Raw genomic sequence first — 26,580 nt, 5'->3', positions numbered from 1 at the left:
CTAATTATTAAATAATTATAAACATGCTCCTAACCCATTAGTTCCAGGGGAAAGCATCAGATTTTATTTAATATTTTGCATGGAAGTGCTAATGCTTAGGAAAAATATTGCATAATTAAAATTAAATCACTCCCCCCCTTAAAAGCAAATCAGATTTGTCCCCCGCAGGAACAGCAAATCAAATTATGAGTCTGTCAAATCAATTCACTGTGCACAAAGGACAGCAGCAGCCTTTGGGGGTTGGTTTCCCTCTAAATCTAACTTAAAAACATATTTATCTAGTTGAGTTTTTTTCACATATATATTCTCAGTCACTCAAACTCAGAACCAAATATATTTTTAGACTCCCTTTTAATGGCAAGCTGACTCTAAATTATAGATGCTATAAGGAAATCATTAAAAAAAAAGAAGAAATACCCAGACCATCATATACATCTGCTCTTGCCTCTTTAACCCACAATGCATGATGAACAGAGCTCACAAGGCTGTCTCTGCTCAGAGGCCGTGGTCCTCCTACGTACTCATGAAGTATAAAGGATGTCGTGGTGTGGACGTGTAGTCAAGCTCATGCTTAGCATGTGGGTGACACCGAGTTCAATCCCCAGCACCAAAATACATATCCTCTGGGTATGCTGGCACAAGGCTTCCATAGTCTTCCACGCACAAACCAGCGTCCACAAGAAATCCAGCACTCACGCGGGGAAGGCAAGAGGATTACTGAAAGTTCAAAGCCAGCCTGGACTAACATGGCCAATTCCAAACTACCTGGGCTAACATAGTCAGTGGCAAGCCAGCCTGGGCTAACACAGCCAGTGGCAAGCCAGCCTTGACCACATAGCATGGCCCTGCCTCAGAATGCTTAAACAAACAAGAGGCAGAAGCCGGAAGGGATACAAATAGCTGAGCGCAGTGATTAGGATGCCTTAGGAAGACTTTCAAGTCCCTTCCGTGACCTCTGCCACCCCGGCCACCACAGCACAATCTAAGCCAATGTTCTTGGCGCTGTCTGTGGCTAGGCATCGAGGCATCGAGGCATCAGCGTTTCATCTACGAGCGCTCCACTGCCAAATTCGGAGCACACCTCAGAGAAGGAAGCGCCATGGAGAGCAACCTCTCCCAGGGGAGTTTCCAGTACTGGAGCCTTCGTCCCCTTGGCTGCTCCAGCGCCTTCAGGTCTAACTTAGAAAAGCGGAGTCCTCAATCCCATGATCCCATGGGGCATGCGGTCCGGTGTGCGTGGGTGCGTGTCTCCGGCATAGCTTGTTTTAAGTTTATCATTAAAAATTTCTAAATAGGGGGAATGAGGCTTCCGTAGTCTTCCATGCGCAAACCAGTGTCACAGCCCCCAAGCTGTGAGAAAGTCCCCTCTCATCTACCGAGGACTCGCACATCTTTGTAAACTATCTTGAGGTACAATGATATCAATATGCAGCATCACTACAGAAATGAGCTACGTTTAGATCCTTCCTCAAAACTTACAAAGTTTTAGCTGCTTTTTCAAACTTTCATTTGAAATTATAATATGTTTAAAATTAGTTAATAGAAAAATTGTTTTTACACTAAAACACAAATTGATGTAATTATTATTTCCCATAGACCTCACTTTCTTAAATATTCTGGGTGTGTTTTATAATTTGTTTTATGATGAACAGTAGAAGCTAGTTCACATGTGATTTGTAATGATGGCGTGTGTGTTCAAACGATTACAGAATAGTATCCAAACATACTCATGGGAAAAAGCAAAAAGTGAGATTAGAGAGATAGCTTAGCTAATTAAACTCTTATTGCACAAGCATGAGAACCTAAGTGCGGGTCCCAGTACCTGTCTTAAAAGCTTGGCCTGGCGACACATGCCTGCCGTCTCTCTGTGCTGAGAGCTGGGGGGCAGGGGATCCCTGGAATCACTGGCCAGCTGGCTTAGCCCACTCAGTGTGCTCCAGGTCCTAGTGCCAGACTCTAAAGCAAAGCGAACAAACATGCCCAGGTACACGGTGCCTGAGAACAAGTCAGAGCTGATCCGTAGCCTCCCTATCCAGTGCACCTACAGTTACTGCACTTATGTGCACATCCGTGTTCTCCATGTCTGTCTGTCTCTGTTTTTGTGTCTCTATGTCTTTGTCTCTGTCTCTGTCACTGTCTCTCTGTGTCTCTGTCCCTCTCTGTCTTTCTCTGTTTGTCTCTGTCTCTGTCTCTCTGTCTCTCTGTCTCTGTCTCTCTCTGTCTCTGTCTCTCTCTCTGTCTCTCTCTCTCTCTCTCTCTCACACACACACACACACACACACAGCTGAGAAAACCATCTATTTTCCTCATGTACCCTGTATCTCGAAGGACAAATGATCTACACCATCCTGGGAGAGCGTAACCTGGGTAAGGGTAGAATACAGTGCCCCAGAGTTGATAATTTTACATCTCTCAGAAGTTCAACTATGGAAATGTTGGGTTATTTGGAATGTCTTCCAAATTACAGTTTAAACTAATGAAATAGAGACAGCCAGATGACACACTAAATACTGCATGTGTGGACTCTACACATATTTGCACCATGAGAGCTTACAGATTCAACCTTCTCTGTACTTACAAAATGAAAGGCTGAAGCCCAGAAGAAGGTTAATGAGTATTTGTTCTGCCTCTTTTGGCTTTGCTATAGATCCTGGTTATGGCCCAGGCTACTCTCTTACCTGGAGCTTACTGGGTAGCTCATATTAGCCTCAAACTCACATCAATCTCCAGCCTCCCTGCCAGTGGGACTGCAGGTGTGAGCCCCCATACCAGGCAATGCCATGAGATGAAATCCAAGAGAGACTTGTTCTCCCCGAGCTGCCCATTACTCATTCCCCAGCGGACGCCTGGGACCTTCCAGGTATCTGGCTCTCATGTCATTTGCTTTATCTTCTCAGTAGGGTTAATAATACCTTCAATATGGTTGCCAGCCAAGCTTCCTGTTCTGTCATCCAGGTCTTGTTGACTGTTGTCTCTGTCACTATTGCTGGGTGAAGACACCAGACCAAGGACACTTACAAGAGAAAGCACTTGCTTTGGCAGCTCACGGTCTCTGAGGGTTTAGAGTCCGTGATGGTCACGGTGTGAAGCATGGAGGCTGCAGGCAGGCGTGGCTCAGGAGCAGCCGCTGGGTGCTTTGTGCTGATTTGAGGCAGAGAGGAGAGGGAACCAGGAATGGTGTTGGCTTCCCCTCAGACCCAGTGACATTCCTCCCACAAGGCCACACACTCTGTTCAGTGTGGTGTGTCTACCACTGTTGCTAAGACACTATGTCTCCTTTCCTGTACCAATCAAGAAAATGGCAAACTATCCTTCAGTGCCTCAGAGATGTGCAACAGAGAGGCCAGAACTTCAGTTTCTAACAGGCTAACATTTTAGGAGACTCTAGAAAGACTGGAGGCCCTGCTGGGAGCAGCCCGGAAGGAAAGGGCTATCTGCAGGGTTATTGTTTGGGGTATAGGCTATCTTGATAATGAAGCAACCGCATCTGGCTTGAGGACAACACGGAGTCACGGGTCGTGGGTGTAGTGAACATCCCTGGAGTGGGCTCTGCTGGTCAGCTCACAGCCAAGGCCAGGCAGGGGAGTGGGGGCATGTGGGGGTCCGAACTCCAAGGCTTGTAAATGGTCAGGCTGGTGGTAGATAGGCAGGGCTGGGCTGGGGACAGTCATGCATGGAGGAACTCCTTGTCTAACACCGCCGTCTCCACTGAGATCCAGGAATGTGATCTGGAGCTACCAAATCTCCAAGAAAACGGCTTTCTATTTTATAACCTTCCAATTTTAAATTTTGGCACACTGTTTTTTGAAAATGTTGTCTGCAGCCCACACTCAGCCTGGAGACTGTCTGCTCCTAATCTTTAGGGTAGGGAAAGCCAGTGGTCTTGATTCCATATTTGCACCAAGACTGGGATACCAGCCGGGTCCTTTCCTGATGGTGTCACTTGTCTCTGTTTCTTTATGTGTGGAGTGCAATGAAGATGTGTACTCAAGGAGTGAAGTAGTCAACACACCATATACACTATACATTATAATGTATAGCATATATTAAATACATTAACATATTATTCTATATGTGTGTGTGTGTGTGTGTGTATGTGTGTGTGTGTGTGTGTGTGCACGCCACCAAAAACAGAACAAATATAGCTATGCATGGTGACACAAACCTATAGTCTAAGCACGCAGGAGGCTGAATCAGGAAGATCAAGAGTTCAAGACCAGCCTGGGCTATTTAGTGAGGCTATGACTCAAGAGGGGACTAACGTAAAGATACTGAAACAATACAGCACAGGCAAACACAACGAGCCTTAACCCAATACCACAGAGCTGCCTAATTTGCACAGCAGAAATTGCATGTTGAGAAATTACAATCACATGTAAAGTATCTCACCCTCACCTGTTGAGAAGCTGCAGCCCACTGTTGCATGCAGGTGGCCTTTCTGTTACTGTCATGCCCGCTGCTCTCTTTGCTAAATCAATAAGTTGATAAGATATATAAATAAGTTGGAGAATAAGATAAACATGTTCTCTTTCCTACTCTGATATAAAGGTCAAATTTGTTCACCGGCCCATCCAAATCAAAACATACCCCACCCCACCCCACGCCACCCCAGCACACACACACACACACACACACACACACACACACACACACACACAGTGGCTGGTAGAGGCAATGAGGATGTCACCTCCCATCTTCCATCTATCCTCCTTAGGGCACTCACTGTCGCATCCAAAAGCCTCCTGGCTCCTGCTCACACTTGCGACAATGAAGGGTGAAGGGCCCAACGTTTTCTGGGATCTCTGTCTTTCTCTGTCTTTCTGTATCTCTGTCTCTCTCTGTCTCTCTCTTTCTCCCTGAATCTCTTTCTGTGTCTCTGTGTCTCTGTCTGATTCTGTATCTCTGTCTCCGTCTCTGTCTCTCTCTCGTCTCTCAGCCTCCCATTCCTGTGACATGTCCAGTCCACAGAGATGAGGAACCTGGCCTCTTTAAAAGGCTTTTCAGTGGAAACCTCTTCTCCAGCAACCAAGTGCCTCTGACGGAGCTCTAACAGACCAAGTGCCTCTGACGGAGCTCTAACTAACCATACAAAAAGGCGAATCTTGGCCACCTCCATGGTCTTCAAAACTCAGTAAGGACATATAAGGAAAATGTTAATGAGTAGTATTTTAAAACAAAATTTTTGCATCTTTGACCACAGCTGTCATCCTAAGCTGGGGAACCCAGTGTTCCTGAAGGCGGCTAAGGTTCATCACCCAGAGACTCAGCATTATTCTGGTTAGAAGGGACCCAGTGGGTCTTATCAAATGCCCCAGGGATGGTTAAATGCCAGAACACAGTTTACCTGTTGATATGAAACCCGCTTTCCTAACAAACAGTCAAGATGGAGAACAAGACAGCTACACTGGAACAATTAACCTATCAAAGACTTTTGCTGTTTCTTTAGAAGTGGACCCTAAGGCCCAATGCAGGTAATTTCATCTATAAACTTGTAACCCAAAGCTGCTGCTTCTGCCCTTGGGATTTTCCTCATGAGATGTGACCTGATGACACTCTGACCCTTACTTGTGCCATCCCAGGAAAAATACCATCTTAACTCCTGCAAAATATCTTTAATGTGCTTTATTCTTCTATCAAAATGTGTCTGACTGAGTAAATTAAACAATGTCCCCTCCATTGCTCCTGGAGAAAAAATATCTCCACCACAGCTGGCTCTGTCACACCCAACCTTAGGCTTGAGCCAGACTCGACCAGTGCAGGCTTCAGAACACATCCTCTAGCCTGTCCAGGGCACCTCAGCCCACAGAAGTCTCTGGGAAGTCAGAAAACTGTAATTGCCCATGTCTAAATCAGTGTCTTCACTTGATTCTCTTCTTCCTCATGAAAGCTTATGAAAAATCCACATTCTCTCTCCTGTGGCCCCACACACTCCTGCCAACCACATCCTTCTCCTGTGGCACACCATGCCCTTGCCAGCCTGTGATCTTCTCCAAGAGGTAAATAAAATCGCTTCTTGCCATGCCTGCTGGTCTATGTTTTCCATCTCGCTGCCCATTTTCTAATCATAATTTTGATGAGTGTAGCCATGGCTGGCTCCTCTGATCCACCTCACAAGATTCCTTAGTTTCTCTACATTTTTGGTCTCTGTCAATTGTCCCTGTCAATGGCTAATCAAATCTATTCCTTCCAAAATTAAATAGATTCAACTTCAAATGGTTCTGTATATTTCATGGAGAACCAGGCTGGGCCCCACTCAAAACCTGCTCACTCGGGATCAAACATTTTTGCTTTAACTTCTCCCTCTTTGAAGCACAATCCTGGTCCCCATTCTTTGGACGCTGTTGGAGACAGGCTTTGTACGGTTCAGCGTTTCCCTGGGGGCCCTGCATATCTCTGCACATACGTGTATATATATCACAACTGCATCAGAGCATCCTTCCCCATCCCACACCTGCTCAGAAAAGCATGCCCGTATATTTTCAATCCTTTTGTCAGATTTCTTTCTTCTCAGCTCTATAGTTCTGACTCAAGAGGACATTTAGACACAGCGTTCATTCCCCTAGCCACACTTCCCTTTAGCTCCCAGACCAAGCCACATGGACCTTCCACTAAAACTGATCCCAAGTGTGGTCCTCTCTTCATAGCACACTGAAAACCCTTCCAAGGGATGACAGACCAGAATACAACCTTGTTCATTTCAAATAACTAATAAATAATATCTCCCGAACCTGAATCTGTGGCTCTATCCAGGATGAGGACAGTATTATGGGGAAGGTCAAGACTGAGAGACACCAGAAAGTGAGCAGGTCTTCCATGAAAATCTGGTCCAAAGACATCTCCAGACAAGACTGTAGCTGTGTTCTGCCCAAACACTAAAACATCAGAAGGGCATGGTCAAGCAGAATAAGCCACAACCAGACACTGGAATCGCTCATTTCTGTGATGGGAGTCGCAACACACAAAATGGCTCACCCTCAATGTCCAGAACCAAACAGCGACCAATTTGGAGTCATCTTATTTACATTGTTGGAGTAGGATGTTGGGACAGTACATATATAGATGATTAACTTAACAAAGTGAGGAGTCCTCCAGGACAGAAGCTCCCAGAGCTCACTGTTATTTATCTATGAGTGGTTCTTTGTTATTACCCTGTCATTTGCTCCCAGCAGTGTACAAAATAAACTTGTCCTCCTTTTTACACTAGTATAGTTGGTGAATTCCTTCACCGATCCACCAAATACCCCAGCACGGAGAGCATATAGTGTGAAGATGTATAAAAATTAATGATGCTCGAGCGTATGTCAAGTTTGTGGCTCTCTGCATGCACGGCCATGTGGGTGAACTCAGACTCCTGCAGGGACTGTGTGAAAGGAGATTATACTGGAGGGACAGTGTTTCTAAGAGTCTACAGCTCAGAAGAGCGAGGCTGCCACTGCTCAGGTATAGAGATGGTGGTGCTCCACCTCACCAGAAGGCCAACTGCTTTGTGCCCCGTGTGCCCGGAGCTCAGCCACTGCGCTCTCAGGGGGAGCTCTTCCAGGGCTGTTTTCACCTCTGGGTTAGTTCCAACTGATCAATTATTACTTTTTTCCCCCTTCAGGAGCAGGAGGGTAGGGAGAGAGGGAGGAGGAGGAGGAGGATGGAACCAGATGTGGTAATTAGTGGGCTTCGAAAGGCTTCCTGGACTGCAGCTTCCAGAGCTCCACAGTGGTTTCCAGCCATTTGTACAAAAGCACAAGATCTTCAAACAGAGGCTAAAGGGCAAACTCAGAGTGCACACTCAAAGGGGCACTGCTGTGGGCAGCCTGAAGACCTCAAGGATGCCTCTGATGGCTTAATCGGTCAGTTTGAAAAATAGACTGTAGAAGGAATGAACTCTGCCTTCACAGCCTCTGACAGGAGGAGGGAAGAGCTGGCCTTCCCTGCTATAAATCAAAGGGGGGGGGTGTTTGTGCCAGGTCCATTAGTAATCACCACACCCTCTGGCAAAGCACAGGAGCCTGCAGAGAAGTACAGAGAGTGGCTCTCACTCCCACCATAATCCTGTGAGGTACTGTCTCATCTCATTCTTCAAAGGAGAACACTGAGGTCTCAGGGAGTCCACGCTAATCAGGAGTCTACAGACGAGCAAAGGCACTCGCTGACCAGCCCCGCTGGTTCACGGGAAGGTCTGAGAAATGATTCAAGATTACTTCCTGTGCAGTTACTTAAATTATTACTTTGTGTGATATCCAACACAGTAGTATTTCTTTTCTACTCCAAATCGCTCTTTGTCTAAACAAACACTCTGAAGTAAAGGAGCCTATGAGACCGGGTGAGAGTCTGGAGAAAGAGAGAAGGAAGCAGGCTTTCAGAATGAGAGAATAAACTCCACCTCAGAGAACACAGAAGAGAAGCCAGGGCCAGAGACAAACCTGAACACACAGGAATTCCATCAAGGTCAGCCAAACACCGAGCAGAAGAGGTTACAAATAGGCAATTCATCCATAATGCTATAAGCTGCAAAGGATTATAGCTAACCGAATGGCATAACATTTTTATGTGGAAAACTAGAAAACTGTACTTAACAACTCAGAGCTAGGCCTACTACACACAGTAACATGGCCGTGGTCACTCGTATTGGTCAGTTCTGTCAGCTTGGCACAATCCAGAATCCCTAGGGAAGATGTTCTCATGGAAGGACTGCTTAGGTCAGTTCGGTCTGCGGGCACACTTGTGAGGGATCTTTCTTAACGGCTTAATGAAAAGGGAAGGGCAGACCTGACGTGGGCAGGACCATTTCATGGGCTAGCCCTTGGTCTGTATAAAAGTGGAAGAAAAACAAAATAAAATCTAGTCAAACAAGTAGGCATGCATGCCTTTATTGTGTCTTGGTGGGTTCTATAACCAGCTGAGTTCCTGTCTTGACTTCTTCAAAAGGATAGACTATGACATAGAACTGTAAGCTGAAGTTGTTTTTTGTTGGGATATTGTTCCACAATAGGAAGTCATGCCATTTCTGAAAATTAGTCTACATGCCTATCTCTACAAAAACTATATTGGAAAAAAACCAAGGTGATGCTGTCTTCATAAAGAACTAAAGACAGAGACTAGCCCACTTGGAAAAAGCAGGTGATGCATATTCATCAGCTTTGTGTCACTCTAAGGGACTGTCTGACAGATGGGCAAGCATCAAGGAGAAAGGTGTGATTTGGCTTATGGTTCTAGGTGAAGTCAGATTGAGCAGCCACACTGGTTTGGGCTTTTGGCAAGGGTGGCATATCCTTATGGGAGCATGTTAGAATGAGTGCTCATATCACAACCAGGGAGAGCGGGGAGCAGCAGGGGCACCCCATCCCTGTGAGACATTGCCTCCAAGGATATGAAGATCTCCCCGAAGGCCCACCACTCAAAGTTTTGCAGAGCCTCCCAACACCTCTGCCTGAGAAACCAAAATCTTATATAGACCTGTGGAGGACATTACCTACACTCAAACGATAGCAAGACGGGGGTGCCCTTCCATGATCAGGATATAATTTAGATTTTTTTCTAAGAAAACCACAATGTTGGAAGTGTATCGCCAAATAAAATAACTAAATAGCAAAAGCATGAGCAGATCTATGTCTACACATCAATAAAGACCCATGCCTACACATCCATAATGACCCATATCTACACATCAATAAAGGCCCATGTCTACACATCCATAAAGATCTATATCTACACATCAATAGACCCATGTCTACACATCCATAATGACCCATATCTACACATCAATAAAGATCCATGTCTACACATCCATAGTGACTCAAGTCTACACCTCAATAAAGACTCATGTCTACACATCAATCAAGACCCACATCTACACATCCATAAAGACCCATGTTTACATATCCATAAAGACCCATGTCTACACATCAATAAAATCATTTCAAAGAGGAAAATAGCTTCCCAAGGTGAACATAAGCCTGTTTTCTCCCTCTTGTACATTGATAAATAACAGGAAGGACTTCAGAGGTTCAATCCTCCAAAGACCGTAATGACAATCAACAGGCTAAGCTGATGCGAGTGTGGGTGCTCCTGTGCTGGTTGCCCTGCAATCCACACACAGGAGTTACTTATCAATTGCAATAGTTCTGTGACTTCAGCACAGGTCCTCAGATTTCTCCCCTCTTAAGGGAGACTTTATCTTGCCTAGCTTAGTCTTGAGTCTCTAGCTCTTTAGTGGCGGGAGGGAAGAGGAATTGACTTTAAGGTTGTAGTTAGAGTGTGAGAAGCAAAGCCAGACCTAGCGACGGGAACTGTCCATGCACCTGGGTGTTGAGCTTTGGGAAGGCGTGATCATGCTAGGTGCTCACCAAGCTGAGTGATGTGTGCTGTGTGTGAGAGGAAGGAAGCACACCCACTTCTGCCTGGTTAGGGAGGCAAATTGGTAAAGATGTAAACTTCCCACAGTCATGAAGTTGTTGCAGACCCGTTTGTACCTGTGGGCCATACTTCCCAGTCTTCTCCATGGAGATAGCATGGCCAAATTCTCAATGCCGGTGAGCACAGGGGCTGGGTGTGAACAGCAAGCATCATTGAGCACAAGGCTGGGTGTGAACATCTCCAGTGAGTACAAGGGGTGTGAACAGCACCAGTGAGCACAAGGACTGGATGTGAACAGCACCAGTGAGCACAAGGACTGGATGTGAACAATTCCAGTGAGCACAGGGCTGGGTGTGAACAGCACCAGGGAGCACAAGGGTTGGGTGTGAACAGCACCAGTGAGCACAAGGGCTGGGTGTGAACAGCACCAGGGAGCACAAGGGCTGGGTATGAACAGCACCAGGGAGCACAAAGCTGTGTGTGAACAGCACCAGGGAGCACAAGGACTGGATGTGAACAGCACTTGGGAGCACAAGGGCTGGGTGTGAACAGCACCAGGAAGCACAAGGACTGGATGTGAACAGCACCAGTGAGCACAAGGACTGGATGTGAACAACTCCAGTGAGCACAAGGGCTGGGTATGAACAGCACCAGGGAGCACAAAGCTGGGTGTGAACTGCACCAGGGAGCACAAGGACTGGATGTGAACAGCACCTGGGAGCACAAGGGCTGGGTATGAACAGCACCAGGAAGCACAAGGGCTGGATGTGAACAGCACCAGTGAGCACAAGGGCTGGGTATGAACAACTCCAGGGAGCACAAGGGCTGGGTGAGAACAGCACCAGGGAGCACAAGAGCTAGGTGTCATTTTCTGATCTGGGACTTTAGACCTTTCTTGTTATTTTCCCAACAAACCAGCTAGAACTTGTATGCGATGACATACAAGTTGACCCTCATTTCAAGCACACAGTTGATAATGGTAGCATCCTACCTGGGAGAGTAAAAGCGGGAAGGGAGCCATGGTCCCTTCAAGGAGAAAAGCTGCCTGACCAATTTCAGTGTTGTTATTTCCTTAAGGGGAAGGAAAAAAATCACTCTTCTTTGTTCTATGAGCCAGACATATGGGTGTTTTATCAAAATGTCTGTGCTGGCACCATACATGGGTGTCGTCAGAAATACAGCCCTTCTGACACCTTAGATCTGTGGTGTGAAAAACTTGAGGGGAATGGAATGGTCTTTGTGTGTTGTTGGTGGTGTGTGTGTGATTGTGTGTGTGTATGTGTGTGTATTTCCACTAAAATGAGCTGAATTAAATAAATCAATTTTTAAAGATACTAAAGAAAAACATATGTGACTTTATTAAAATATACAGTCTTCATTCCCGGCACAAAGCTATTGGAATTTCTTGAGTGATGGGCATGTCTTTGACTCATCCTAAGAACCTCTCAGAAGGCAATGTGTCTGTACTGATGAGGTGACCATGAAGAAGGCCTCAGGTAGACTCGGGACAGAGAGTGATGGCGACTTTCAGCCCTATCCCATGATGCCCAGGGAGGAGAGGGAGGTTGGAGACAAGGCTACGAAAACTTTCCTGGAGTCTCCAGGACTTGTAGATTTTGTGCACACACTGGGAAGTTCTGTCATCTCCTGACAGTCCTTGCTCTAGGCCTCTCTGTTCCTACATTGTGTCCTTTATAAAATACCAGTATATGTAAGTCACATACTTTCCTGGGTTCTTTTAGTCTTTCCAGTAACTTATAAAACTAATGAAGGGCAGCATGGGGACCCCCCCTCCCCCCATTTTTTAGTCCTTCACTCTTAAGTACAGGGAGCTGCTGGGATTTGGGCTGGCATGTTAGATGGGAGAAGTCGGTGGGGGCTCCACTCACTTTGGATGCTTAAAGATTAAGCAGAATTAAATTCCTGGATGCCCAGTTGGTGATGTAGAACTGACATGGAAACCCACGCACATGTGATGTCAGAGGTGGAAAATGAGAAAGATACGCTGGGGTAGCTTCCACCAACACATTGTGTCTTCACAATATGTAGATCCACCCACACACCGTGAGGAGGGCGGGGTGGGGCCAACCCTGACATTTTGCATAAACCTTTCTACCTTGTTTGCCTCTGCATCCACTGAACTCCTGTAGCATCAGTTGTAGCATCAACTTCAGGAGCCACTGCACAGCCAACATGGCTCAGAAACCCTAGAATGCTAAGACGTAAACTTGGGAAGAGAGTGGATTTTATCCAGTGTGCCAGGGAACAAGAAGTGACTGTAGACTGAGTGCTAAGGATCTGCTTCTCGGTTCTCAAACCAGCACAGTGACACCGACACCCACACCCCACACACACACACACATCCCAAGTGTGGGTGAGGACAGAGACTGATCGGTCTCCAGGAGAGCTGTGTGTGGCTCCGCTGTGTGGGAGGAGTTACGTCTACATGTCCTTCTTCCCCTCCCTCTGCTCTACCCAAAATGCATGTTCCAGAAGAACGGTTCCAGGGACGAGCAATGAAAACACCACTCTGGCTCATGAGTCTTTTCAAAGATCAATAGACACAGCAGCTCAATGTTTGTGTTCATTTAGGATGGATCCAGTAGATGCTAAGAAAACATCATTTACTCCATTTGGTACACTCTAGGAGCTGAACAGCATCTTAACATAGGAAGGCCAGAATGCCTTGCCCAGTGGAGAGGCCACCTTCATCTGACAAGGATGGTGATGTAGGGTGATCCCAGGTTCATCCCTAGACATTGCTGACTGAGACTTATTTTAAAGAAATTAAACATAAAAAGGCATCTTAGAGCAAGTATTTGAAATAAAGTTTATAAAGAACTACACTTTTAAATAAAATTAATAAAGTCTATTATCAATTTTTATGGGGTTTTTTTTGCAGATGTTTTCTTCAATTTTTAAACATTTGCCAAGGGGGAAAAATCTTTTGCCAACACACACTGATGGAATTGCCTATTTCAGACCAGAATTCAGAGATGCTGCCAAGAAAACATTGTCTTTCTTGTTGTTGTTGTTTAATCCCAAAAATTTAAGTAAAAAGGAGACATTATTTTTTAATCAGCTAATAGTAATAAGGCTAGGCTATCCCCCAGTAGTAGAAAGCTTGCCTGACATATGCAGAGTTCTTGTTCTGTACACATGCACACATGGATATATACATATATACAACATAGATGATAGAAAAGAAGATAGATAGATAGATAGATAGATAGATAGATAGATAGATGTTATGTAGATTATAGATTGATAGATGGTAGATAGATAGATAGATAGATAGATACATAGATACATAGATACATAGATATATAGATAGATACACAGATAGATACATAGATAAACACATAAAAGAGAACAGACAGCAGAGATAAGCTAAAAAAATGTTAGGAGATTATTCTTACCTGGTCCTCAAAAGACAGAGCCTGGGCAACATCTCTTGGGAATCCATCAATAACAATGCCTTCTTCATCGGGTATTTGCATCAATTTTTGTTTTATCTCCGTAATTGTTGTCTCCTTTAATACAAAGATGAAAATTTACAGTGTACTTCAAGCAGGAGCAATTATTTTTTACATGAGAGAAGGCAATCATGCAGTAGTACCTGTGGGGCCAGCTCCCCGTTGGTGATGATCTTGGCAATCAGACTCCATTTTCTGTTGCTGCTGGCACTGTGGATTTTCTTCCTCAATAATTCCCCCACTGAGATGCACTGGAATCCATACCGCTCTGCAATTTTCAAACTCTGAGTACCTTTTCCACTTCCTGGACCACCTAGCATTCAAAACAGGCAAACCCATGACCTTAGAGGAAGAGACATCTGTTCATGACAGCTTATTCTTATGGAAGATGACAACCTGAGACAAAAACTGCTGCGTACTCAGAGGTCTTCCTATGACTCCGTAGATTTTTGAAAAAGTTAGAATTTGCGAGTAATCAACAGATACACTTTGTGTGGTTACGGAGATGGTTGAGTCAGCCAAGTGCCTGCTATGCAGGGTCTGAGTCCCAGACCCCATGTAAAAAGCTGGGCACCGTGACACATAGTCACAGGGCTATGTGGAGACAGCAAGATCTCTGGGGATCACTCTCCAGCCAGCCTAGCCTATTTAGTGAGCTCTGAGCCGGTGAGAGACTCTGCCCTCTACACACATGTACACTCATCTTTGTATACACACACATACACACACACACACACACACACACACACACACACACCCGCACGCTTCCCCCACACAGCACATACACACTTAAAAATAATACTTTCCTTGCCTAGACTACCTAAAACATGTTCAGTATCTGTTCTTGTGAGACAGAACTGGGCTTACATTTTCATATTCAACCCAGGAGTCACAGTTTTATCTTTGCTTTTTGCGGAATGGCTACAAGTTCCTGGTGGTGTAAAGCACCATTCTCTCACACCTGCTCATTAATAACACTGAAACATTCTTCACTACATCACTACTTTGCACTCATATGAATATTTCCAACACATTATTATTTATTTTCCTCCCATGGTTACTAGGGAATAAAATTTTTATTTGCCAATTAAAGAGAATATAATTTTCATTTAAAAGAAAATATCTAGTTGGCTGACTCTCTACATTAAGGTTTAAATGAGAAAGCAGCAGATTCATAACATCCTGGAGATATTGTTTGCAATTCATTATAGAGAAGTACTGTGATGTTTTAATTTAAGAATATAAAATAAGTGTTAAATAGAGTTCTGCTTTATTGAAAAGTGTTCTCAACTCTTTCCATTTGCCACCCCTTGAAGTTTCCACTTGTCTGTTATTACCAACTCGACGTGAGCAGATATGCCATCTAGTTATTGTTTCTGAAACATAAACTTCAGGCAATGTTAGTGATAGTGGAGACCCACAATGCCCACTGTCGTACCTATGACAAGAATGATTTTTGGCCGAGGTCTAGCCGGGTCAAAAACCTCATACTCTTCTATCAGCTCTGCGGTCTCTGACAGGTCCGTGTCACTCTCTATGGAAAACTGGTGGATTGGAGGGAGCCGGTCATACCGTCGATATGGAAAGTTTGAATTTTCAGGCATGACTGCAAAAGAGTAGGATAATTTTGAAAAGGATGAAAAAAAGCAGAGTGAAGCACTTTTCACAGTTGACTGATTAGTACGAAATGACACAAACCAGCCCATCTCTGAAAGAAGGCTTCCTTAGTGGTCAGTAACTCAGACCTTTAGAGCCACACCATCTCATGCTCAGCACCCATGATAGCATGGATACAGTCATTCTCAATACATAAGCAAATGAGGGGCCAGTGATCTAATAAAACTTTATTGATACAGATGGATGGTCAGACTGGGCCACATGCATTGAAAAGGAGTGACTTTCTCCAGCATGGCTTCATTTTACTTAGCAGCCTCTGCAAATGCTAAACTGGAATTTGAGAACACCATCTCACCTTGCTGCCCAGGGATTCCAGTGCCTATGTGGAATGTAGTCTATTTTCTCTACAAACAGAAATGTGCCCTACTCTGAGGGTAAGTGTTTAGAAGCATAAAGATCAAATATCTAATTTGTAGTACCTTTTGACGTTATATTCTAAATTCTCAGAATTTAGTTCTGTGGCAGTTTGAATGACCATGGCCCTCACAGCTTCCTCATACATTTGCATACTTAGTCCCCAGTTGATGAACTCTTTGGGAAGGATTAGAAGGTGTGGCCTCAGAGGAGTGCATGACAGACTTGAGCTTTGAGGTTGCAAAAGCCCACAACACATCCAGGTTCTCTCCCTGCCACTGCCTGAGAATCGGATGAAAAGCCCTCAGCTATTTCTCCTGCACTGTGCCTGTCTGTCTGCAGTCGCACTCCCTGTCATAATAATGGCCCAGTCCTCTGGAATCGTAAGCAAGCCCCTCAGTAAAATGATTACAAGCTTTCTTTTCTGAAAATTGCCTTGGCTGTGGGTTTCGTGTCAGCAATAGAACAGTAGCTGAGTATCTTTGACATTGTTGACTTACAATGTAGACGTGAAGATTTAATGTTACATCTGTACTTTCAACAAGCATTTGACCTTTACCTCCAGGTGTGTCTGTATGTAAGTGTGTGGGAATGCATGATTTTAGTAGGAGGCCAAGCTGTCACTGTCTCCTCGGTTCTAGTCATTCTAGAAGATACGTGTTTTGATCTGACAGCCATATGCCCACCAGGCAGGAAGGCTATGGTTCACATCTCTCTTGGTAAACTCCACAGGATATCAAGGGTATCGAGGAGATAAACATGTTTGGGCTGGAGTCATAAAAAAGGATTTACAAAAGAGGAAGATTCAGAAGTTAGAACAAACACAGGTGTTGGAACATAGGCAGTGGATCCCAGTTGGCACTTGCAAATATTAAACTGAAGAGTAGAAATAGAAACCCCACACACACAGTGTTCAGAAGACAGACCTGGCAAGCCACAGACAGAAAGACAGACAGACGGATGGGTGGACAGACAGATAGATGGTATCTGCCATTGTCAGTTTATAGTTTATGGTTTCTTCTCTCATCACAGGTACTATTATGCTATCCAGGAAGCAGAGAACCTTAACTTGCAAACAAGCCCTGCAGGAGGGAGACAGACAGCTACCTGGCCTTCCATGAGGGTGCTCAATAGTTGACAATGCCTCTAAGTACAGTTTCATCTTCCAAGGTGCTCATCCGTTGGGACTCCCCGTTCTCTATTGATACTACACACGGGATCATTTGACCTGTGATTTATTAGACTCTGATTGCAGTAAAGGTGGCAGCAGGCAGTCTTTAGAAAATGTGGGGAAAGGCTGTCTCAGGAGAGGCACCAACTATAGTAACTTGCTTTGCCTTAAAAATTCAATAATTTAAAGATCTCTCTGCTAATTGTTTGCCTTTGCTTGATGGTATTTTCATGGATTCACTTAGATGATGAAATATTTCATGTCACAGAATAATTTGTCAAGATAACTGTATGTTGATATACTGTTGTCAATATGTTTGCAAAAAATTAGAAATCATTCTATTTCTAGAAATCTTTAAGTTCATGGGGGGCAGTTAGAATTGTTCTTGAATTAAAAATTCAGGAGACAGCAGGTGTTGGAGAGGGTGTGGAGAAAGAGGAACACTCCTCCACTGCTGGTGGGGTTGCAAATTGGTACAACCACTCTGGAAATCAGTCTGGCGGTTCCTCCGAAAACTGGGCACCTCACTTCCAGAAGATCCTGCTATACCACTCCTGGGCATATACCCAGAGGATTCCCCACCATGTAATAAGGATACATGCTCTACTATGTTCATAGCAGCCCTATTTATAATTGCTAGATGCTGGAAAGAACCCAGGTATCCCTCAACAGAAGAGTGGATGCAAAAAATGTGGTATATCTACACAATGGAGTACTATTCAGCCATTAGAAACAATGAATTCATGAAATTCTTAGGCAAATGGATGGAGCTAGAGAACATCATACTAAGTGAGGTAACCCAGACTCAAAAGGTGAATCATGGTATGCACTCACTAATAAGTGGATATTAACCTAGAAACCTGGAATACCCAAAACATAATCCACACATCAAATGAGGTACAAGAAGAAAGGAGGGGTGGCCCCTTGTTCTGGAAAGACTCAGTGAAGCAGTATTCAGCAAAACCAGAACGGGGAAGTGGGAAGGGGTGGGTGGGAGGACAGGGGGAGAGAAGAGGACTTACAGGACTTTCGGGGAGTAGGGGGGCTAGGAAAGGGGAAATCATTTGAAATGTAAATAAAAAATATATCGAATAATAAAATTAAAAAAATGCTCAACTTCATTAGTCACATCAAACTAAACGGAGAGAAACTTGAAGCAATCCCACTTAAAAAAAAAAAAAAAGAATTGTTCTTGAATGTAACAATCTATCCCACCAAGTAGAGTTTACATCTAGGAAGGGGCTGAGTTACAGCTCAGGTGTTAGAGTGCTTTTCTTTCTTATGAGGTTTTGGGTCCAAATCCCAGCATTTTAAAACAAAACAAAAAACAAACAAAAATACAAAGGATAAAAGTACAAATCACTTGATAAAATAAAAATTTGTAATTACAAAATAAATGAATTTAGAAAAATACTTTGTATCTTCCTAGCATATATTCCAAGGACAGCAAAGTGTAATGTTTTCTTGAGCGCAGTCCATTAAAAGGCTTGTCTAATGATTAAGGATAATAGACTTAGCGGCATAATCACTCCTGTGTGGACAGGGAAGAATACTTCTCTCTCTGGAGATGTCTTTGAGGGAATGATATTTCTACTTTCCTCTTCTTCAACTGCTTAAAAATTAGCACACCGTGACATTTTCCCACACCACATTCAAATAAAATCTAACTGGGTCATGACTGGTGTGGCTTCACATACTAAGACTTGTTTCCTCCTTTTATTACTGCAAAGAAAGTTTGTTTTGACCTCTTGGTGTGGCTGAAACTTTTGTGAGACAGCATTTTTTTAAATTTTATTTCATTATTTCTTTAATGTGCATATGTTTCTGTGGGGTATGCACATATGCGTGCAGGTGCCTGAGGAGGCCAGAAGAGGGCAGTAGATCCCCTGGATATATGAAATCTAGGCACTCGTGAGCAGCCAGTCATGAGTGCTGGGATCTGAAGCTAGGTCCTCTGGAAGAGTAGGCAGAAGTCTCAAACACTGAGCTCTTTTTCCAATCCCACCATAGAACAATTTTTGAACATAGTTTAAATTTTTAAAGTATAATTGTCTTGACCATTGGAAAAGAACTAGTTTAGCTTCCTCTGATTGGAACTAATTCTGCATTACAGACTATTATACTTACAACTTCATTCCCTGGAGAAGGCTGAGGGGCCTGTGTTTTTGACAAAACCACACTTGAAAGTGAGATTGCAAAACTGTGAATCTGCTCCACGCATCACAGCTTCCAGTTCTCAACTGTTCCTGACACAGTCAACGAGTTTATTTCTGTGTCTTTGACTCAAATGACAAATCTACTGTATTCAATGGTCACTTAGTGAATCTTTATTAAATTAACCCCGATAAACCATCCCTGCACTTATGAAAACACACTAATAGGTACTCTGTACTTGGAAGCAATATTAGCAAGCCAAGACTCTGACTAATATAAAAATGTTGAGTTGGTTACATAATAACTACTAATTTTATCTGCATTCAACTTGTGTATTTGAAAACAGCCTATTTGCAATGTTAAAAATAACACCATCATTCTTAAGTATAATTTATGTTGCAAAATAATGAGTTTAGCAATATAAACTTCCATTATGTTTACAGAAAATCACCAGACAATGTGTTGCTTTCTTCCCCTTATCTTGGGTGATTAGAATTAGTAGCAGAAAAAGATAAATCCTCCCCAAACACTTATAAATCCAATCATTAAAAGCACTCTCTCCAGTCTACATGGTGTATTTTAAAGAGATCTGCTCTCCCTGAGATGCCTAGCATTCTGTGCACACATTACCATTTCGGAGGAAGGATCTCCGAGATTGTCCTCCATTCAGCGGCGGCAATGTCTTCTTTTCCTGGCTGACAAATGTGTCCCACTTCACCTTGTCACAGCCTCCTAGCTCCTTGACTTTCTGTAAACAAGTTTCCAAGTACTCTACAGGGTCTTCTGGCTTGGAACACATCAAGCCATTCAGCAGGCTCTGAAATATACATGTAAAAAAGTAAAAATAAAATCTATTTCGACACCATGTCCTAGTTTGCTTTCTGTTGCTGTGATAAAATTCAAGACCAAATGCCTGGGGAGGAAAGGGTTTCTTTGGCTTATAGTCCCACATCGCGTGGGGACGTGGGGCAGGATCTCAAGCAGGACCCCGGAGGCAGGCACCGGAGCAGGCGCCCGAGGCAGGCGCTGGAGCAGGCGCCCGGAGGCAGGCGCCGGAGCAGGCGCTGGAGCAAGGAGCCGGAAGCAGGCACTCGAGAAGCCATGAAAGAATGCCGTGCCGGCTTGCCCTCATGGCTACTTCATCTGGCTTTCTAATATAATCTGGGATCAACTGCTCAGAGGTAGCGCCAGCCACGGTGAGCTGAGCCCTCCCACATCGATTATTAATGAAGACAATGCCTTGTAGATTTCTCTTCCCAGATGGCCCTAGCTTGCACCAAGCTGACATGCCCGCCCACCAGCACCCAAGATCTTTGTTACAATGCTGTTATATCTTTTCTCTAAGTTCACCCCATTCAGTTGTTTTCTTCTTTTTATACAGAATAGACCTCATAATGGTGTTTGCATAGCTGCATGCTATTGTACTCTGTTCATGTTCACGCCCCGTGACCCGGTCTTGTTCGCCCTGCTACTGGTCCCTCCTACCCCCGAAATGGTCCCTACTCCACTTTCAGGCCATATATATTCTTTTGTATAGTTAGGTCTAGATTCCATCCACAAGACAAGATAAGCAATACTGGTCGCTTTCCCCACACCCTCTCTCCTGTAGCCACCTCCCTCCCCACAACTGGCACCCTTCTGTTTGATGTCATTTATTTTTCTAAATCTCAGTTTTCACATGAGAGAAAGCCTGTGATATTTGTCTTTTTTGGTCTGGCTCATTTCGCCTAACACGACTTCCAGTTCCAATTGCATCTTCTAATGTCCCTGAAAGTGGCAGAATTTTGTTCTTCTGAAATACTGGCTAAAGCTGCATTGTGTGTAAGCATCACATTTTTCAAATCCATCCATCTGTTGATTAATGTCAGTCCTAGATGCCGTTAGCTGTCAGTTTGACACAGTCCAGAGTCATCTGAGTGAGTCCCAGTTGGAGGATTAACTAGATCACATTGTCCTGAAGCTGCGTGAGCGGAATTGTTAGTGGGATTTCTTAAGAGATGATTGATATCGGAGACCATACCACTGTGGGCAGAACCATTCCTAGGCAGATAACTCTGGGATGGATAAGAAAGCTAGGTGAGTAGAAATCAGAGAGAGTGAGGCAGGAAGTGGCATTCACCTGTGGCGTTTGCTTTGTTCACCATCCAGGCTGAGGGTATCTTGGCATAGTGAATAGCGCCACAAAAATGTGGATCTGTGGGCATTTGTGTGATAGGCTTAGATTCCTCTGAGTGCCCAGGAGTGGCTTGGAGTAATATGGTAGCTAGATTTTAAATATTTTAAAGTATTAAAATATTTGAGACAGGATCCCACACAATCTAATGTGGATTTGAACTTGCTGCACAGTCGAGGATGATTTTGAACATCTAGTTTTCATGACTCAACCTCCTTTGTGATGGATTCCATGTGTGCATCACTACATCTGGTTTCTGCAGTGCCTGGGCTTTAACCTAGGGTCTCCTGCATTGGGGCAGGAGCTAGATCTTCAACCCACTTGGAGCCAACTCCACACTGATTTCATTAGTGTTTCTATCACCACAACAAGCACATAAGGAACTTCCCCCAGTCTCCCGGCATCTCCTCTAGCAGTTGCTCCATTTCTTACAACAGCTTTTCTGACCAGGGGAAGTGGAATCTCCGTGGTTAAGGTTTGCTCTGCCCTGGTGACTAACTGTGTTGATCATTTTTTTCTTTATGTTTTTTCCAAATGGATTTATTTTGTGAACTGTATACTCGATTTCTTCTGTCCATGTACTGATGGAATGATTTGCTTTGATGGTGCCTAATTTTAGGATCCTTCATATGTCATACATGTTATCCCTTTATCAGGTAGATAGCTGGTAAGTCTTTCTCACTTCTGCATGATGTGTTTTCCGTCTGTTATTTCCTTTGTCTTACAGACATTTCTGAAGTTCAGCTCTTGCCCATAGTGCTGGAACTACTGGAGTTTGTTTGTTTGGTTGGTTGGTTGGTTTTGGTTGCTGCTAGCTTTCTCAGAAAGTCTTTGCTTATGCCTAGATCCTGATGGATCTCACCTGCTCTCCTCTAGTTGTTCCAGAGTTTCAGGTCTCTATTATATAAGGGACTTTGATCCACTTTGAATCAATTTTTTATATTACAAGGTGAGAGATATAGATTTGGTTTCATTCGGTAAATACCCAGTGCCACTTTTAAAATTTTGATGTCAGATTTTAAAATGCTGATTGATATGCAATAAATGTCTATAGTATCTATAAGATTATAGAGGGGAAAGTATGGTCTGACATGGTTTTAATTCATGATGCCCCGTAGAGGTCAAGAATTTTACGTGTTCACAGATAATAAGCACTAGAGAAATTGGAACCACACAGGCTTTGCTCTTCAGGGGAAGAAACCGACAGCTGTTCACCAGAAGGTTGGAGCGGATGCTGTTGGGTAATCAGGTGATCTTGTCCTAGTCTTTGGTGCTAAACTGCACCAGAATCTCCTAGAATCCTGGGTATTGCTTCTCATTCAATAGAACCTATCCTTATGTGTGTCATAAGCCCTTCCTCCCTAGGTTCTGAGCACTGTTTATCAGTCACTAGAACGCATTCTATATGTAAAGGTTGCTGGCACTTCGCTAAGGAGATGTACTTTGTAAAGGAGTTTGGGTGTGGCCATGCCCAAAGGTTTGCTGTGATAGCTGTCATGAGGAAACTTTTCTCCAAGCTTTACCGTGTTTTAATGTGTACAAAATAAACCTCTTGGCATCGGGCGCCAGAAGTTTGAATCAGCACTGGCTAAGTCACACTGAGGAGTTTCCCTAATCGTATTTCTGTCTGCCCATGTCCCTGCCAGTCACTATTTGCAGGGACCCCTCAAGCCTGTGTGTGTGACTAATGCAACAAACACATGCTAGCTCCCACAAATAATACATCTTTGAAAATGTTCACTCCTGGAACCTGGTCTGAAGTGCAAAAATATTTTCCTTGAGAATGTTTCATGGAAAAAGCATCATTATTTTCACCTATCCACTACTAACCTATAAAGCACACACCCTTCAGAAGGTTGACAAACTCTAACACAGCTTTTAATTTTTAAATCAATATTGTTCCATTTTTCCCCTCAATGGTAGGCAGCTCCTGCCAGGTGCCTTTATTTTCTGAAATCCTGAGTAGAGTGGGTTTGGGAGTACAGCTCCACAGAGGAGTTCAGCTGCTGAGGGGGCAGAGAAAGTGTCACCGACTTCTGAAGGCAGGTTAGCTTCCCACACTCCTGCCATTCTGTGGGCCAGACCAACTGCATCGACACACGAGGTCTTGTGTCTCACATGAACTCTTTTGTGTGTGCTCATATGTACACTCAACCCTGTGGGCATCACTACCTCTTTGGTGTCAGTCAGCAAATCATGTTTCAGAGATGTCAGTGGATTTCTCAAGCGTACTTACTCAGATGATCTAAGGTTCAAGATTCTAAGCCAGATTCTCATATAATCTTCCTTGTACATTTTATAAAAACATGGAATGGGGTAAACGAAAATACCAGATTCTCTGAACCCCATATATAATCCAACCACACCATTAATACTTAAAATCCAGGTCTGTTAATTTTGTCCTTTCCTAAAGCTTAAGTGGGGTGGGTCTATGCAATTCAAGTTTTCTGACTGAGAGACAGACATTTCAAGTTTCCCTAAAAGAAACAAGTTCCTCAAAGGACATCGATCTTTAAATCAAAGATAATGAGCTTCACTCTTTCATTGATATTTTAAGTCCTTTTCCCTAAAAGCCAGCAGCACCCCAGGACTGAATATAAGTAGTAGATGTTATTTCTTAGTCTCTGAGTTAATCCTCTTAAAAGGATTATAACCTTTTAAGGTAAATAACCTAATTAGACTTTTGATAGCATTCAACTAATTCAACTAATTCAACTGTCTGGGGTTTTAGCAGGCACCTTGTTAAACTTTAAATACTTAAAACAGTATGGATGCTGGCCCAGAAAAGCCATTTTAGAAACCTGAGGTGTTAGATTTTTGTGGTCTCTACTCATGGACAATCAGGTCCTGCTTCCCTCTGAGCCTTACACAGCGGATTGTCTCACTTGTTCTAAGAGAACCCAGAAGTCTCTAGTCCTCTCAGGCTCTTTGCCGCCCTGAACTGAGTCTCACCAGGCAGCACTAGTGCCTGGCAGGTAAGCAAGCTGACTTCCTTTTGAGTGCTGCACTATTCTGAGATATCCCATTCATATGCAGAAACGCCAATGAAAAGCCTGAAGCCTACGCAGCTGCCTTCTGAGGCCCCTTAGCACACACCACCCAGAGTTCTGTGATCGGCCACCCTGGCTCTCTATAAGTTACCCAGCTCCAAGGAAGAGACACTGTTCCCACGTTTTGCTGTCAGGAGGCTCTGCCAGGGATGTATCTATCATTCTTTTAGAAGCATGGAAATAAAACTGGTTTCAGTCTTAACATTTATAATTTAAAAAAAAAATCTTTCAGTTCCCCATTTCCACATTCGCAAAAACAGCCAGAAGCTCTCGAAGCACTGTAATTACAGCATCCTGGGTTAAATAAACACAGTTTGGGGGTATTGTAAAAAAAAAAAATGATTGTCTTTAGTGCTGCACTTTCCTTTTAACAGAATGAATCCCCTAGCCAGGAAAAAGAGCAGTGCTGTGGCCTTCAGTTATCATATCAACCCACCATTTCCTTTAGAGCGGGAGGCCGAGGCCGGCTTCTTCAGGGCTCGTCCCGGGAAGCTTGGATTGGTGCGGTTCTGTTTTAAATCTTATTCTGTTTTATAACCTAAGCAAAAGCACTTCGGATCTAGGGTGTTTTAAGATGGAATGTGGGGCGAGTAATATGAAGCACGACTTCTTTCTGGGAAGGCGGTTGTGGCTTGAGCAAGGTGCCTTCCTTCGGCTCATTCCTCAAGCCTCTTTCTCACATTCTTTGAGAGTTACCGCATCTCCTGTCCCCTGTGCGGATGCTGCCGCTACGCCCAGCAGAGGCCAGCAACAGGAGTCACGCCTGTCTGGCCGCTCCCAGTCGAACCCAGTCTGGGAAGGTGGGCGGGGGAGCTGGGGCTGGAGGCTGTGGCCAGGAGGAGCCTGGAGAACCTTTCCAGCAACCAGCAAACACGCTCCCGAGTTCACTGACTGGCCTCGCAGAGCTTGAGCGACCTAGGAGATAGCACTGCACTTGATCAGCTGGTGTGTGTGTGTGTGTGTGTGTGTGTGTGTGTGTGTGTGTTTCTCCCTCTCCATCTTCATCCCTCTCCTCAAGCAGTCCCCAGGGAGTGTCGCTTCGTCCATGCTTTCCCTCCTCTGCAAGGGGTCCCAGTGCTTGGCGCCTGGAATCTGAACCTTCAGTTTCCTGTCCTGGCTCCGTGTGGGCGACACTGCCCTCACCTGGCTTGACCCTCAGCCCCAGAGAGTACTGCCAGGCCACGCTCTGCTGTCCACTCTGGGTGCCCATCTCGGAAGGATGTTCCGGGGGCAGCCTGCATCCAGAACCCAGCTTGAAGAGGGAAACTTGATCCCAAGATACTGGTTTCGAAGCCTGTATTTGAAAGGCACCCTAGCGATCTGCGCGAAAGGCTACTTGTCTGGGGCGAGGGTACAGCGAGCTTCTGCGAGCGCCTTCGTTAGGTACCCCGCACCGCACCGGAAGGTGCGGCCCGGAGCTGGCCCTCCGTGCCCTGGGGACGGTCGCTGGGGACCCTTCGGCCACCCCAGTCTCTTACCTCGAAAAGCTGAGGAATGTCCCTCCGGGCCAGGTACTCCTTGGCGTCGTTGGTGTTCATGGCTGTACCGGGCGCGTGCAGTGGGAAGCAGGAGAGGAGGCTCCCGAGGTTGGGCTGGCGGGGCGCAGCCCTCACTTGGATGCGCTCAGGCCGGGGTCCCCTCGGCGACTCCTGGGCAGCTGTGCCGTCCGCGCTCCCGTCGCCCCCGCGTCCGCGCTGGTCCCCACGCCAGCCAGCAGCGAGCAGCCGCGGCTTCCCGGGCGCAGGCAGCGCGAGCGCCAGGGGAGGGGCGCGGAGGAGGACCGCGCGGCCGACGCCACCAGCCGCCGCCTCCCGGCTCTGCGCGCTCGGCCCGCGCCGAGCTCGCTGCGGCGGGCGGCCGCCAGTCACGCTGCGCGGGCGGGTGCCGGGCGCGGGGGTGGGGACGAGCGGGCTGCAGTCACTCCCCAGCCCGCAACGCGGCCAGGGCACCCGGGAGCCAAGGACCAGGCGATTGGAACTGGACACATTTCACTTCTACACACACACACACACACCACAGACAGACACTCCCCTCCACAAATATACCACAGACTCTCCCCCAAAACACACCACAGACCAACAGACCGACAGACACACAAACACACACATGCATGTACTACACAGACACACCATACAACCACACACACACACTACAGACACTCCCCTCCACAAATATACC

At 45.0% G+C, this 26,580-nt stretch overlaps 1 protein-coding gene across 2 annotated transcripts in view; it reads right to left on the bottom strand.

The window, feature by feature from the left end:
* Positions 1-26,205, bottom strand: part of Ak5 (adenylate kinase 5) — a 201,232-nt gene extending 175,027 nt beyond the window's left edge. For both annotated transcript variants that reach the window (XM_052178928.1, XM_052178929.1), the window contains exons 1-5: positions 25,881-26,205; positions 19,810-19,996; positions 15,262-15,429; positions 13,967-14,136; positions 13,767-13,880 (exon numbers count right to left, since the gene is read on the bottom strand). In XM_052178928.1, the coding sequence (XP_052034888.1) occupies positions 13,767-13,880; positions 13,967-14,136; positions 15,262-15,429; positions 19,810-19,996; positions 25,881-25,940 (699 nt within the window). In that variant the 5' untranslated portion in view covers positions 25,941-26,205. The remainder of the gene's footprint in view (positions 1-13,766; positions 13,881-13,966; positions 14,137-15,261; positions 15,430-19,809; positions 19,997-25,880) is intronic.
* Positions 26,206-26,580: the final 375 nt, after the last annotated feature.

Source organism: Apodemus sylvaticus, chromosome 4 (assembly GCF_947179515.1).
Source record: "Apodemus sylvaticus chromosome 4, mApoSyl1.1, whole genome shotgun sequence".
In the NCBI taxonomy this organism is placed as follows: Eukaryota; Metazoa; Chordata; class Mammalia; order Rodentia; family Muridae; genus Apodemus; species Apodemus sylvaticus.
This window is presented reverse-complemented; position numbering and strand designations above follow the sequence as displayed.